At 34.1% G+C, this 12,546-nt stretch overlaps 1 protein-coding gene across 2 annotated transcripts; it reads left to right on the top strand.

The window, feature by feature from the left end:
* Positions 1-2,061: 2,061 nt before the first annotated feature.
* LOC148598686 (uncharacterized) lies at positions 2,062-9,334 on the top strand. 2 transcript variants are annotated; one of them, XM_088561262.1, is made up of 4 exons: positions 2,062-2,202; positions 7,040-7,108; positions 7,755-8,221; positions 8,650-9,334. In XM_088561262.1, the coding sequence occupies exons 3-4, from the start codon at positions 7,783-7,785 to the stop codon at positions 9,300-9,302; spliced, it is 1,092 nt and encodes a 363-aa protein (XP_088417388.1). In that variant the 5' UTR covers positions 2,062-2,202; positions 7,040-7,108; positions 7,755-7,782; the 3' UTR covers positions 9,303-9,334. The 2 variants fall into 2 exon arrangements, with proteins under 2 accessions (XP_088417388.1, XP_088417389.1); XM_088561263.1 differs by lacking the exon at positions 7,040-7,108 and having other exon boundaries at positions 2,081-2,202.
* The last annotated feature ends 3,212 nt before the right edge of the window (positions 9,335-12,546 follow it).

Raw genomic sequence — 12,546 nt, 5'->3', positions numbered from 1 at the left:
ATTAATAAAAAGGGGTCCTGTCTGTTTGCATTCCCCTAATATTTTGCACTATTACAGTGTAACCTATTTTTTTAACAATGGGGGGGGGAAGGGTTGCTGTAGACAAGAGCCCCCTCTTGATCCAACTCTGCATATACATCATACAGCTATTAAATGTATACAATGAAAATGTAAGGAGTAGGTAGTTCTTGCAGGCAAACCAAATCAGCGCCCTCAAATCAATGGTCATTAATGGGTTTGTTGTTTATGATATAAAGAATATACTTAAGCCTGCAAATAGTCGAATTAACAACACCGAGCCTGACAACTACACCCTCCTTTTTCTTTCATTATTTAAAGGGATCACAGCTTTTGGGAAAAATGTGATGATTCACCATGCAAGCGTTACGCCGAAACATCATGAACGCTTCAAAATTACTGTTATTGATATTGTTACTATTCTACACGTATCACTATGGGAAGCCAAAGTGGACAAAAATGAGCATTTTCTAATATTAAAAAATGATTTTTTAATATTACAAATTCATTTTCTAATATTACAAATTAGATTTCTAATATCACAAAACACTTTTTTAATATTAAAAATTCAATTGAATTTCTACTATTCAAAAACGATTTTTTTGTCGTATTCAGTTGCGATTTTTTAATATTAGAAAATCATTTTGTAATATTAAAAATTGTGACTGATTTTCTAATATTACAAATTCATTTTCTAATACTACAAATTCAATTTGTAAAATTATAAAAAGTGTGATATTTTATAATATTACTGAATCAGGAATTTGTAATATTAGAAAATGAATTTTTAATATTACAAAAGGAATTTCTAATATTAAAAAATGATTTTGTAATATTTTTAAAAAATCATTTTCTAATATTACAAAATATTGATTTTTGTCCATTGAAACTAACAATTATATTTATTGTAGTCGTACTCCACCACTTTCGGTATTCCACTAATTTCCGAAAATTATTGGTAGTATATGTATTATAACACTACGTTTGCAAGTATATAGGACTATTTGTGTTTACCGATTAACATGCTCGGTGCCCGGACCGGTATGATTATGCTGCCTTGCATTTGTGGCCCGTCCTTTCACTAATCACTGTCGGATTTACAAATCGGGGGAGCATTTTCAGAAAGTAATAAAATTCGTTTGTCTTAATAATGCAATAATATTTCGAAAGGTTATTTATACAGATATGATTGTTTTCCTAGTCTTTCGAACTTGTAACAAATTCGAATATTATCGATTTCAAAAGGCGGGAGATGGGCCTAGGCACCCAACACGATCCTTTCCGAATTCACTAAATAGGTACCCGTAGGCAGGGACTCAAGGAGTTACGACGCACCTCCTTGGAAGAAATAAGGCGGCAAGAACTGTTAAAAAAAGAGCTATTAAAGTCTGACATGTAATGTTAAATAGCTACTTGCATATATACTTTATAAAACCTCATTTTAAGCAATATGGCTACGGGCATGCAAAAATGGGGGGTAATTTAAGTTCAACGGGTAAGTACAGATGTGCGGCCCATATCGGTCTACTTTTTATAATTAGTGATATATGAAAAGGTATGTACATTAGGGTTGCCGTATATGTGATTGGGGTTAAAATATGAATGGGTGTCAGTTTTTTATTGTCAGAATATATGAATGGGATGGGTAAAAAATTTTGGGACCGCAGACCCGTACCCTTTTACCTGTTAAGTTACATGTAATCCCCCACCCCCAACCTCTGTGCGGGCATGAAAAGTTTGAGTAGGTATACGCGTAAATTAAAATATATTGTATTAGAAAAATGTGATACATGTGACCAGTATATATACTATACAGAATACAAATCCCCTGTTTTATTTCCAAGCCTCTATTTTACGGATTCCCCCTTTTTCTAGATCCGTCCCTTTCGACATTTAAGTTTTAACCACTATATGCACATACAAAAATAATATTCCTCGTCGAGTCTATTGTCAAATTAGCTAGTACGTCTCTCTCACTTTATTATTTAGATTTATTTGATTAACCTCATTAATAACTGATATATGATTCATAAAAGACCAAACTTATTTAAAACTATTCATGTCTGACATATATATGAGAGTGGTGACGTAATTGCGGTCGATAAGCCATATCCCACGACCATGACATTGTAAACATTTGTGTACTTCGTATGTCAGTTTAAGTCAGTTGATAATATGTAAAAGGTAAGTTTTATTTTGGTATCTATAAATATATTGCAAAATAACATTTGAACAAATGCTTTTTTCCTTGTTTCAATATACATTCGTTAATGAAACATACACAATGTTGTACTGCATGGTTGGCGTTTTTTTTGTTTTGCTTTTTTAAGTCAAATGTTCTAGTGTTAAGATTGACAATGACACGTTGGCAGATACATAGTGTTTTGTTCATCTTTTTTCTTCGTGGTAATGTAATCGAAATAATTATAATTATATTATCCTCCTAGATATTTAAGGGTGACCAAACCATAACGTTATGATGTTCAATTACATGCGAGTTTGGGTCGAGTTAAAAAATACACGTTTTAATGAACATAGCAAAGTATTTTTTAACTCATTCAAACTGGCGGATTTAAAAAAAAGCCAGTGCCAAAGATGCATTCAAGGGGGAGATTTCCCGTTGGTTAGAAATCCTCTTTGTATGATAAAGTTTGTCAATTCCGTGCATTTTGGAAAATAAAATAACCAATGGTAGCCAGGAACCCTCCATCGAAAATTGTGTAAATTTGATGAACTATTGGGGTGGTATTGACAATAAGTAACCTGAAATCCTTCCGTGGATCCAACTTAGGAGGGTAATAAGGTAGGGCTATATCGACATGCCCCGAGAACCCGAATTCACTCTCTGGGTCCGTCTCTGAAGGGGAGTAATTTAAGATGGGGTAGTATCAATAATAATAGCCTGAAACCCCCCCCCCACCTCCTTGATCCTCGTCTAAACGATAGTTAGGTAGGGGTAATATCAATCACAATAGTCTGAAACCCCTCTCTGGATCTGCGTCTGAACTATAGTAAGGTAACAGAATCTATTGTATTTTAGTGTCATTTCCAGAGTTATCTCCCTTAATTTTGAATTTACTGAACTTTCTATATAATTTTTATCTCCCAAGAGCAAGGGTTATATGATAAGCCACATTTTAATTTCTGTTTAATATGACATTTTAAACAAAATATCAAAAATAAAAATAAATTATGTTGGCTTTCCAACCATGAAACACATTTTGCACGATTTTTAGCTTGAGTGCTACTCCACAATATAACCTAAGTATATATATGTACCGATCTCTATGAAATTGTATCATAGGATTCTATACCAATTAATTCAGGTATTTTCGAAGTGATTATTTTCAAATTTATGAAGATATTAGCAACTAGAAGGGCCTTGCATATAAAAACAACACATTTCAGGTTTCTGGACAATAACTTGATTTAGAAGTGGGCAATGTTTATGAATTGTACTATTAAGTTTCATACTACATTTCCACAGAAGAAAAGTTTTGACGGATTTTAAGGGCTTGACCATTATGGAATAGAAAGTAGGACCAAAAAGGGGTTTGATAGAAGCATTTTTTTTAAATCGCTTACTTGTAATGTCTAATTCCAAATTGTAATGTTCTGTGACTACTTTTATTCTGGTCAAAATTTTGTCAATCATCATGATAAGAATTACGCAGGATTCTGCCTACAGACGGAAATATGACAATTATGTCATTGCCTTTCGCTCAACTCATTAGTATTCACAAAATAGCGTTGATACATTGAACAGCGGGAACAGTATAAAGCAGTTACTGTAACACTATTTTACCGTTGAAGGAAAATTAATAACAGTATGCCTTTATCAAGTTTAATGTTGTGCCCATATGTATTCAATTTGTTTATGGTCTGACCAGGACTGTTCCCACGTGCACCTTACCAAGAAATTGCCATGTGTTCGTCAGTATCTTCATTGATATTACTTCTGTTTATATTCCCTTAATTTTATTTTGAATTCGACTCAAACCAATTCTATAGACTAAACATTAGTGTACGCCTGGTAATGCGTGGTTAAAATAACAGGATATAAAAACCTGGATCGTTTAAAACGTCATGAAATAAAGCTTCTCCTTCCACGTGCACCCAGGCTAGCAATCTAATAGAATACTGAGAGTGCTATCAAGCAACTGTGTTAGTATTGATTAACAACTAGCAAAATTACCATTTTGGTTAGAAATTTTAACCTCTCACCCTTTCAGATTTAATATTGTAGTACATGTACACGCATGTTTAAAAGCTAAAAAGCTAATAGGTATACATAAATTGATTATTGTAGATTCTGATTGAGAGAAAAATTCCGTGGTAGAGTTAGTCGAAGAACTTAATAGAAATATTTGCAGTCCAAAATATAATTCATATTGATATTTTTAATATGATTGCAGAACATGTACATGTAAAACCATGATATATATATATATATATATAACAGTTCTCATGTACTTTACATTTTACTATATATAATAATTAATTCCACAGCTATACAGTAGATAAAATCTGTATGATATTATGTCATAATGATTCATTAAAAAAACAGTCAAGGTCTCTCTACTGGAAATTTTGCATTCAGTCTCCTTCTGGAACAGGGTTATGTTGCTACAAGATTGAAGTCATCACTACAGAGGTTTTATGGTCGTCATCATGAACTCGTGGATCATTATGGTGTGTCCATCAGCACCATGAAAACTGATTTATTCAACGGGTCATAGTTTTCCTTTCCTCGTTTGTCTATCCCGAACTTGACTTTTTATGAGCAACTCGGCGGGTGTTTCTAGAAAAGCAGAGGACGCTTACCCTACCGGTGCACCTGGTCCATGCTCCCAGTTTTTAGTGGAGTTCGAGTTGCTCATTTACTTTTGTTACTTTGTATGTATGATTTTAGTTACTTTATGTTCTTTGTTGTGTATGTCTGTTTCCCATGTCTGGTCTTTGTCCCTGGATTACATTCTTTTGATTACCACTATAACCTTGGTTCCCTTGATTACTCTCTCATTAATGAAGTTTTATGTAAAAATCCAACAAAACATTTGTTTACCAGGTGATTTGCACAGAACGAAGTAACGTGTTATTTTTTTCAATATAATATTACATGACATTGTACATATATTTATTTTTTTTTTGTTTATTAAGGTGCATACGCATCATATGAAAAAAAAGTACTTTAAAGTAATAGAAATAGAATTGCGGACAATCAATAATATTTGAAGACACCAAGTGCTTTGGCTTGCTACGACGATGGGAAAGGTTAAAGGCTTAGTGATAAATACATAGTAGTAAACAATGTCTCGAAACTTTCTTTAGTGAAGCGCCATTTCGTTGCTCATATACAGGCATATTGGTGATTGCCACTTCATCAAAAGGTTAATTACATGATGCATTCAGTTGATGGTAAGGTATCTAGTATTAGACCCGAACCATTTGATGAAATGGGGGGGAATTGGGCTTGGAATTAAAAAAAAAGATGGTTACTTTTGAATTGCATAGATAGTTATATGGTCCACATTTTGTCCTTGGGAAGAATAGAATTGTCAAAATATACTATTTTCAGTCATATATAACATGAAACATACTGCGAAATATATTTTAAATGCGTATTTGAACGCAAACCGCTCAGTTATTCAAGTATTTTTCCCTTGTTCCCAGTTTATTATTTTGAAGTGACCTATAGGTTCAATGGGCCAGGTGTTTTCGTCTTCTGATTTAAGATCTTGACTATTGTTTAATGTGTTAAACATGTCACTATAGCTGGCGAATAAAATTTTCTTGACTGTATGGAAATCCTAGCCCAGCAATGTCTGTTAGTAAACAAATTTGAACACCATCGACGAATTCTGCTGCTCTCGCCCTTCCACGCCTCATTTAAAAAAACATGAAAGATTTGCCTATGTATAGGTCCTGTGTCATAGGAGCTTTATTTTTGTAGCTTGCATTCTAGGTCGATTATAAAATTGTATACACTCTGCCTTTGGAAATAGATAGTGCTAGATAGATTTATTTTAATACTACCTATAACAACCACTAAAACACTATATTTTGACTACAATAGATTGCATTAAAGGGAGAAAATAAAATCAGTGTTTTGATTAGGGTATTTTTATGAGCTGGTAGGGAAACAGCACACAAATATACATATGTACATATTTGTTTTAACTTTTGGTGAAGGGAATACTTATAAACGATATGTTTAAAGCAAGATTCGGTTTATAGTTTGTTTATGTAAGCAACTTTTCTCAAATAAATTAAATCTGCACTTTAGCCAAGCATTTATTTTTTTTTAATTTTCAAATCCACATAAATAGGATAATCCTGTAATAATGACTGCATTTCAAAATAGCGCATAAATTATTATGTAGCATGTGTGTCTATAAATCACTGAGGAAGTCCCCGGCTAGTATATAAACACGAATTCATATACTAGTCAGGCTCTTTATTTGGTAGCGGGAACAAGCCTGTAGTTTAATTGTAAATATATTGACCGAAAAGTTGCATTCTCTTACATGTAATAAAACATCTTGAATATTGCACGACGGTATGTAGTAATTTAATTTTTGGATACGACCGGTATTTTGGACCGATATTTAAGTACCAGTCCATATAAAAATTCAGACACCGTCTGTGGTAATATGTAGCTGACCAATTGTGTAGAAAAACCCACCCAACATACGATGTTGTTTAGATTAAGTCAAGTCTGAATATGCTATATTTTTACGTAGCGATAGCCCTTTCTGTGTTCAGATCTGTATTTTTTTTTAGAAAACCGTACATTTATCTCCCTCTAAAGTCAACTAAATCAACACAATCAAGAACGAAAACTCTAGCAAAGTACATGTACCAATTTTATACACAATCTATTAAATTTTTATTTCGAAGTGCAACAACAAAATGACACTATTATAGGTGGCGGCTATGTGGTGTATAAGTGTTTCAAAATAAAAGAACATTTTGTTATATTTTGCATGAATGAATCATATTTTTTTTTATTTTTATGAAGATTGGTATTTACTAAGCCATGACCCTTTGGAGGAACATGGATAACAAAAAGATACACCATTTACAAAATGTAAGACTTAACTGGCATTACCAATATTTTAATTTTTGATATTTTGTTTAAAACTTTATAGTTAACAGAAATTAACATCTGTTTTTTCATATAACCCCTGTTAATAAGATACATAAATTAATTAGAATGTACTGTAGAAATCAAAATAAAGGGACATAACTCTGTGAATGACACTAAAATACAGTAGAAACCATTAGGTTATCGTTGTGAATTATTATGCAGACACATTGGAATGAATGATTCATATGAACCAATAAAGCAACTTGTTAACAAAAATTAAATGTGGAGCCTTTTTAGGGGTATGTGACTTACATATACATAATTTGCACGATTCTTAGCTTGAGTACTTAGTCTACTTAATATTAAGAACAGTTTTAGGAAACAAAAAAATATATATAAATTGCATGCATTCGGAACTACATTTCCAGATACAGCATTGACTTTTAACAATAATGGATGTTATTTATGCATGATGAACAGGAAACTTCAAGTATTATAACACTCCGGAAATATGACAACGTGCCGTAATTGAACTTGTGCATTGTCCGTAATGGCCTGTTCAAAATGTCATCCTTTTGCGGAAGTAATTAACATATTTAAATAGAAAAGTATTGTATGCGTATTTTTATCGTCTTTCTTATTTCAGAGGTCAAATTTGGTTTGAAGCGGACAGAATGTGTCACCCGCCATGTCTTCCAGACGGAAAGCGATATCACGTGTTTATTTCTTATGCTACAGAAGAGGGCGACAAACAAATAGCAGATCAGCTGTACTCGCAATTGTCAGCCCTGAATTACCGATGTTGCATTCATGAAATTGAGTTTAAGGCTGGTCGGCTTATCCAGGAAAATATTGAAAAAAGTTTAAAAAAGTCGCTAAAAACTGTAATAATTTTGTCAGAAAATTTCAATAAAAGTTTCTGGTGCCACGTTGAAATGACAGAAATAGTACAGTTACATATGGACAATAAAGGTTTCCCGCCAATTATTTTGAAGCTGGATAGTTGCGAGGTACCGAAAGCTTTGCGACCATATACGTACCTAGCTCTGCAGGCTGGACTTGGAAATGAAATGTCGAATATAATAGAAGCAATAAACAATCTTGATCAAAAAGGTATGTACAGAGAAGTCTATTCATGTTTTTTTTCAGTGGCAGTCCTTGACTTAGAATCTCTTTGTTGTTGGAAAATTTGGGTGATAATAAGCAAATTTTATAACTTTCTGGATCTTACCGACTACTTTTATAAATTTCTGGATTCGTCTCTCTTTCTGTTCAGATTCAAGACTTAAAAAATACGAAAGATTTGATGAATGATACAGCTGGTGACACCGAAATCATGTTTCAACTGTAGCAATGGTCTTAAGATATTGGAATTTATCATTTTGTTACTATTTTCGTCAACTGACAAATTAATGTTTTATCTATACTCTGTAGTTTTCAAGAATGCCTAAACTACAACTTAGATCCAATATGAACAGTAGTACAAGGTTATGTATGTTGTACATATTATATTCGTGTTTTTCATGCATTTTCTTTTCCAGATATACCCGGAACTTTCCTGAACATTCCATTTGTACCACTGCCATGTATCAACTACAACCAAGACCTAGCTCATTCGCCATGCATTTGGCCGCACGTCTGTGCAAAACATATTTTATCAGACTACGCATGCGACGGAAGTTGCAACAGATGCCACATGATCAACCAAGAGTCTTTAGAAAAACTTCAAAAATGTGGATTTCCGGTGGAAAAAAGCAGCTCAGAATATTTGCTTAAACTTTATAAGGACAAATGCAAGACATGGTTGCGGGATTTTCCCTCTAAATCGGTAGCAGGACCGTGTTATTACTACAACAACAGAGGATGCTTTTTAAATGAAAATGAGTGTCCGTTTACTCACATCTGCAATGACTGGTTTCTCGGTAAATGTAGAAAAAATATGTGTTTATTGTCTCACGACATCTCTAATTCACAAACTCAACCACTTTTACATAAATTTGGAATCAATGTTAACCATCCAGATGACATTGTACTGTGGCAGTATAGGGAGAAGTGTCCGAACTATAGAGAACCCATTTTGAGCCCCCGAGGTAGTGTCGCTTTCACTTTTGATTTTAAGAACACAGAATACTTAAAACTAATGGTTAACTATATTGTGTACTCATTGTCAGTATGGCAAAAATGTCATTTCTGATATTTTTTTATATAATAAATTACTAGTATGTATTTTTTTCCGTATTGAAATTTGTATGTGAACATATTTCATTTTCATTAAACCTTTAAGTTTATAAAATCTGTCGCACAGATAAAAAAAAAGTCGAATTAGATTTGGAGGTATGAACCAAGAACCAAAATTACAAAAATGACTCAATGGACATAAATTAAATTATTGATTTTTACTACGTGTACTTGTCACTCCGACGACATAACCATGGCGAATTCAAAAGTTGAGGTTCCGAGTGTCGGGGCCCACTTCTGATAATTCTGTGCCAATTTTGGACAAAATGAGCAAATAATAGCCTAGACCTCTTTTCAAAGTCCCACAGTCTATCCTTAAGTAATTATAACCTACATGTATACGAATCATTGACGCATTCAACAACATCATTATGGAACCAATCTATTCGAACTTAAATTTTGGAAAAGTTTCACTAAGGTTATTAAACTGGCTTTGGAGGAGTTTGGAATTCGAAAAAGGTACCATTATTGTCTATGGAGTAACAGTGACAAAACTAAAGAATAGAATTAAATCAGTATTAATTGTAAAGTCGTGTTTTGATTGGCTGTCAGTTGTTGTTCATTTTTTATGCAACTGCAAATATTTTTCGGTCGTATAATGAAATCACCATTTCGTCGTCGTTGTTGGCGTCCGTTAACTCTAGTTTCTTTTCGGTAACTTGAGTAAAACTTACCCGATCTTTTTGAAATTTTAACGCATTGTTCCTAGGGAAATTGTTGAGGTTTTTGTTCAATCCCTCTTTGGAAATCAGAGGCTAAAAGGGTAAGCTGGGTATTCAAGATCATTATAATTGATAGGAAAAGTTTGTTGTTGATCCGATTTTTATGTTTCAGATGTCAATCTTCCTTTTGACAGAGTAATCAAGAGAACCAAGATTCTAGCGGAAGTCAAAAGATTGTAATCAGGGACAAAGACCAAACATCGCAAACAGACAAAACACGACAAAGAACATCAAGTAACTAAAATAATACATACAAAGTTACAAAGTAAGTGCGCGACTCGGACTTCACTGAAAACTGGGAGCATGGACCAGGTGCATCGTTAGGGTAAGCGTCATCTACTTTTCTAGAAACACCTACTGAATTGTTCATAAAAAGTCCAAATCCGGGGTAGTCAAAAGAGGAAAGGAAAAATATGACACGTCGAACAAATCCGTTTTCATGGTAGAGATGGATACACCGTAACGATCCACGAGTTCATGATGACGACCATAAAATTTCTGTAGTGATGACTCCAATCTTGTAGCAACATAACTCTGTTCCAGAAGCCTAATTGTAAGAAGTCTATCGCGATAAAAAAAAAAAAAGGTCTGCGTACTTACGGCAAGCTCTGGCATAACGTATGAGTTGTGATATGAAAACTCCAGGCGCAGGTGCTGAAGGGATGTTGCTACAGATGTAAAAGGAAAGTTGACAATCCAGAATGAAAAGTCATCACGTTTGTCGTAAAGTTATGTCAGTAGTTTTCCTTTATCGTCGATCTCTATGTGTAACTAAGATACGACGCTGGCTTCACAGTGTATATAGTATTCTTTATTTCAAGCTCTTTCCAGTAGATTCGATGTATCGAATCCCCGAAACTAGGATTGTTTAACGATAATATGTCATCTGTATAGCTGAAATTAAGATCAAAGGATCTAGCTAAACGATGTTCTTTCTTCCGGATCAGATCAGTTATAATGAAGTCTGCCTCGTAAGAGTGAAGAAATGGGTCAACAAGAAGAGCTAGATCACAATTTGTTCCCATTGGAATGACTACCGTTTCTTGAAAAACGCGTCCACCACACTGGACAAATGTGTTGTCGATGAAAAAATTCCAGCATTTTAAAACATATTCTGTATATTTGGCGGATGATTTGGAAGTGTTTTTTTACAAAGCATGAGTAATCAAGGGAACCAAGGTTATAGCGGTAATCAAAAGAATGTAATCCAGGGACAAAGACCAGACATGGAAAACAGACATACACAACAGAGAACATAAAGTAACTAAAATCATACATACAAAGTAACAAAAGTAAATGAGCAACTCGGCCTCCACTAAAAACTGGGAGCATGGACCAGGTGCACCGGTAGGATAAGCGTCCTCTGCTTTTCTAGAAACACCCGCCGCCGAGTTGCTCATAAAAAGTCAAGTGCGGGGTAGACAAACGAGGAATTGCTACCATGAACTATATATTCGTATCTAGGTGTACCATCTTTTTTTGGAGAAACAACGATGTATAATATTCTTGAATCTGGATTTTAACTGAGTATGGGGAATAAAGTATAAAGTGTTGAAAAATCATAGGTTGTAATGCTATTATATTCTGATAATAATCTTGAATTGAGAGTTACCGGAAGATCTTTCGAATTTTTCCACATTGAACTATTACCACTACGGAAGTAACAAGTGTTGTTGTAGGACTGGAGGTCCTCTTTGACAGCCGTGAGTATAGAAGTTAAAAGTTTTGAAAGAAATTCTATTTCAAAACATCTTTCAGAGCAAACTTATCTTAAACCGTTTTGGATTCAATGAGGTACAAAATTAGCCCTCGCCAAAGAAATCCACTTGTATTTTTGGTTCGATTTTGAAATATTTTTTTTTTATTAGTTTCCTACAGAAAATCCCGGCCTGCGTGTACCAATCTCATACAGTTTGCAACTTAAAAAGGGTCAAAGGGGTCCTAAAAATCTTTTTTTTTATTCCTTATGCAAATCCCTGTGTTTTTCAATCAGATTGCAGATTATCTCTTATGGTTTTCAAGTTTTGATTAGTCAAAGGGGTCACACACCAAGAAGCGAACCCTCATAATGTGTTGCGTGTGATAATTAAGACGAAAGATGAACACTGACACGTTGAACAAAGCGGTTTTCATTGAGTTAATGAATATGCCATAACGATCCACGCGTTCAGGATGACGATCAGAAAACTTTTGCAGTGATGACTTAAGTCTTGTAGCAACAACTAGCAACATTACCCTATTCAAGAACCCGAACTATAAGCAGTATAGCACGGAACAAAAATTCCGCGTCGTAGCCGTAGTTTCGGCAAGCTTTGACATAATGTATGCGTTGTAGTCCATGGGCTGGAAGGGTCCACCGTGCACCCCACTTATCAACTTCATGGTGATTTTTAGGTACCTTTATACCTCCCATTACCGAATCAATTTGTCGCCAAAGAATATTCTCGGATTCTTTTTCAGTATAAGCCTATATTTGTA

This window comes from Perna viridis, chromosome 14, assembly GCF_037379345.1.
Source record: "Perna viridis isolate PV_CMFRI_1.1 ecotype Kerala chromosome 14, ASM3737934v1, whole genome shotgun sequence".
Lineage (NCBI taxonomy): Eukaryota > Metazoa > Mollusca > Bivalvia > Mytilida > Mytilidae > Perna > Perna viridis.
The sequence above is the reverse complement of the archived record's forward strand: the minus strand, read 5'-3'. Positions and strand labels throughout refer to the sequence as shown.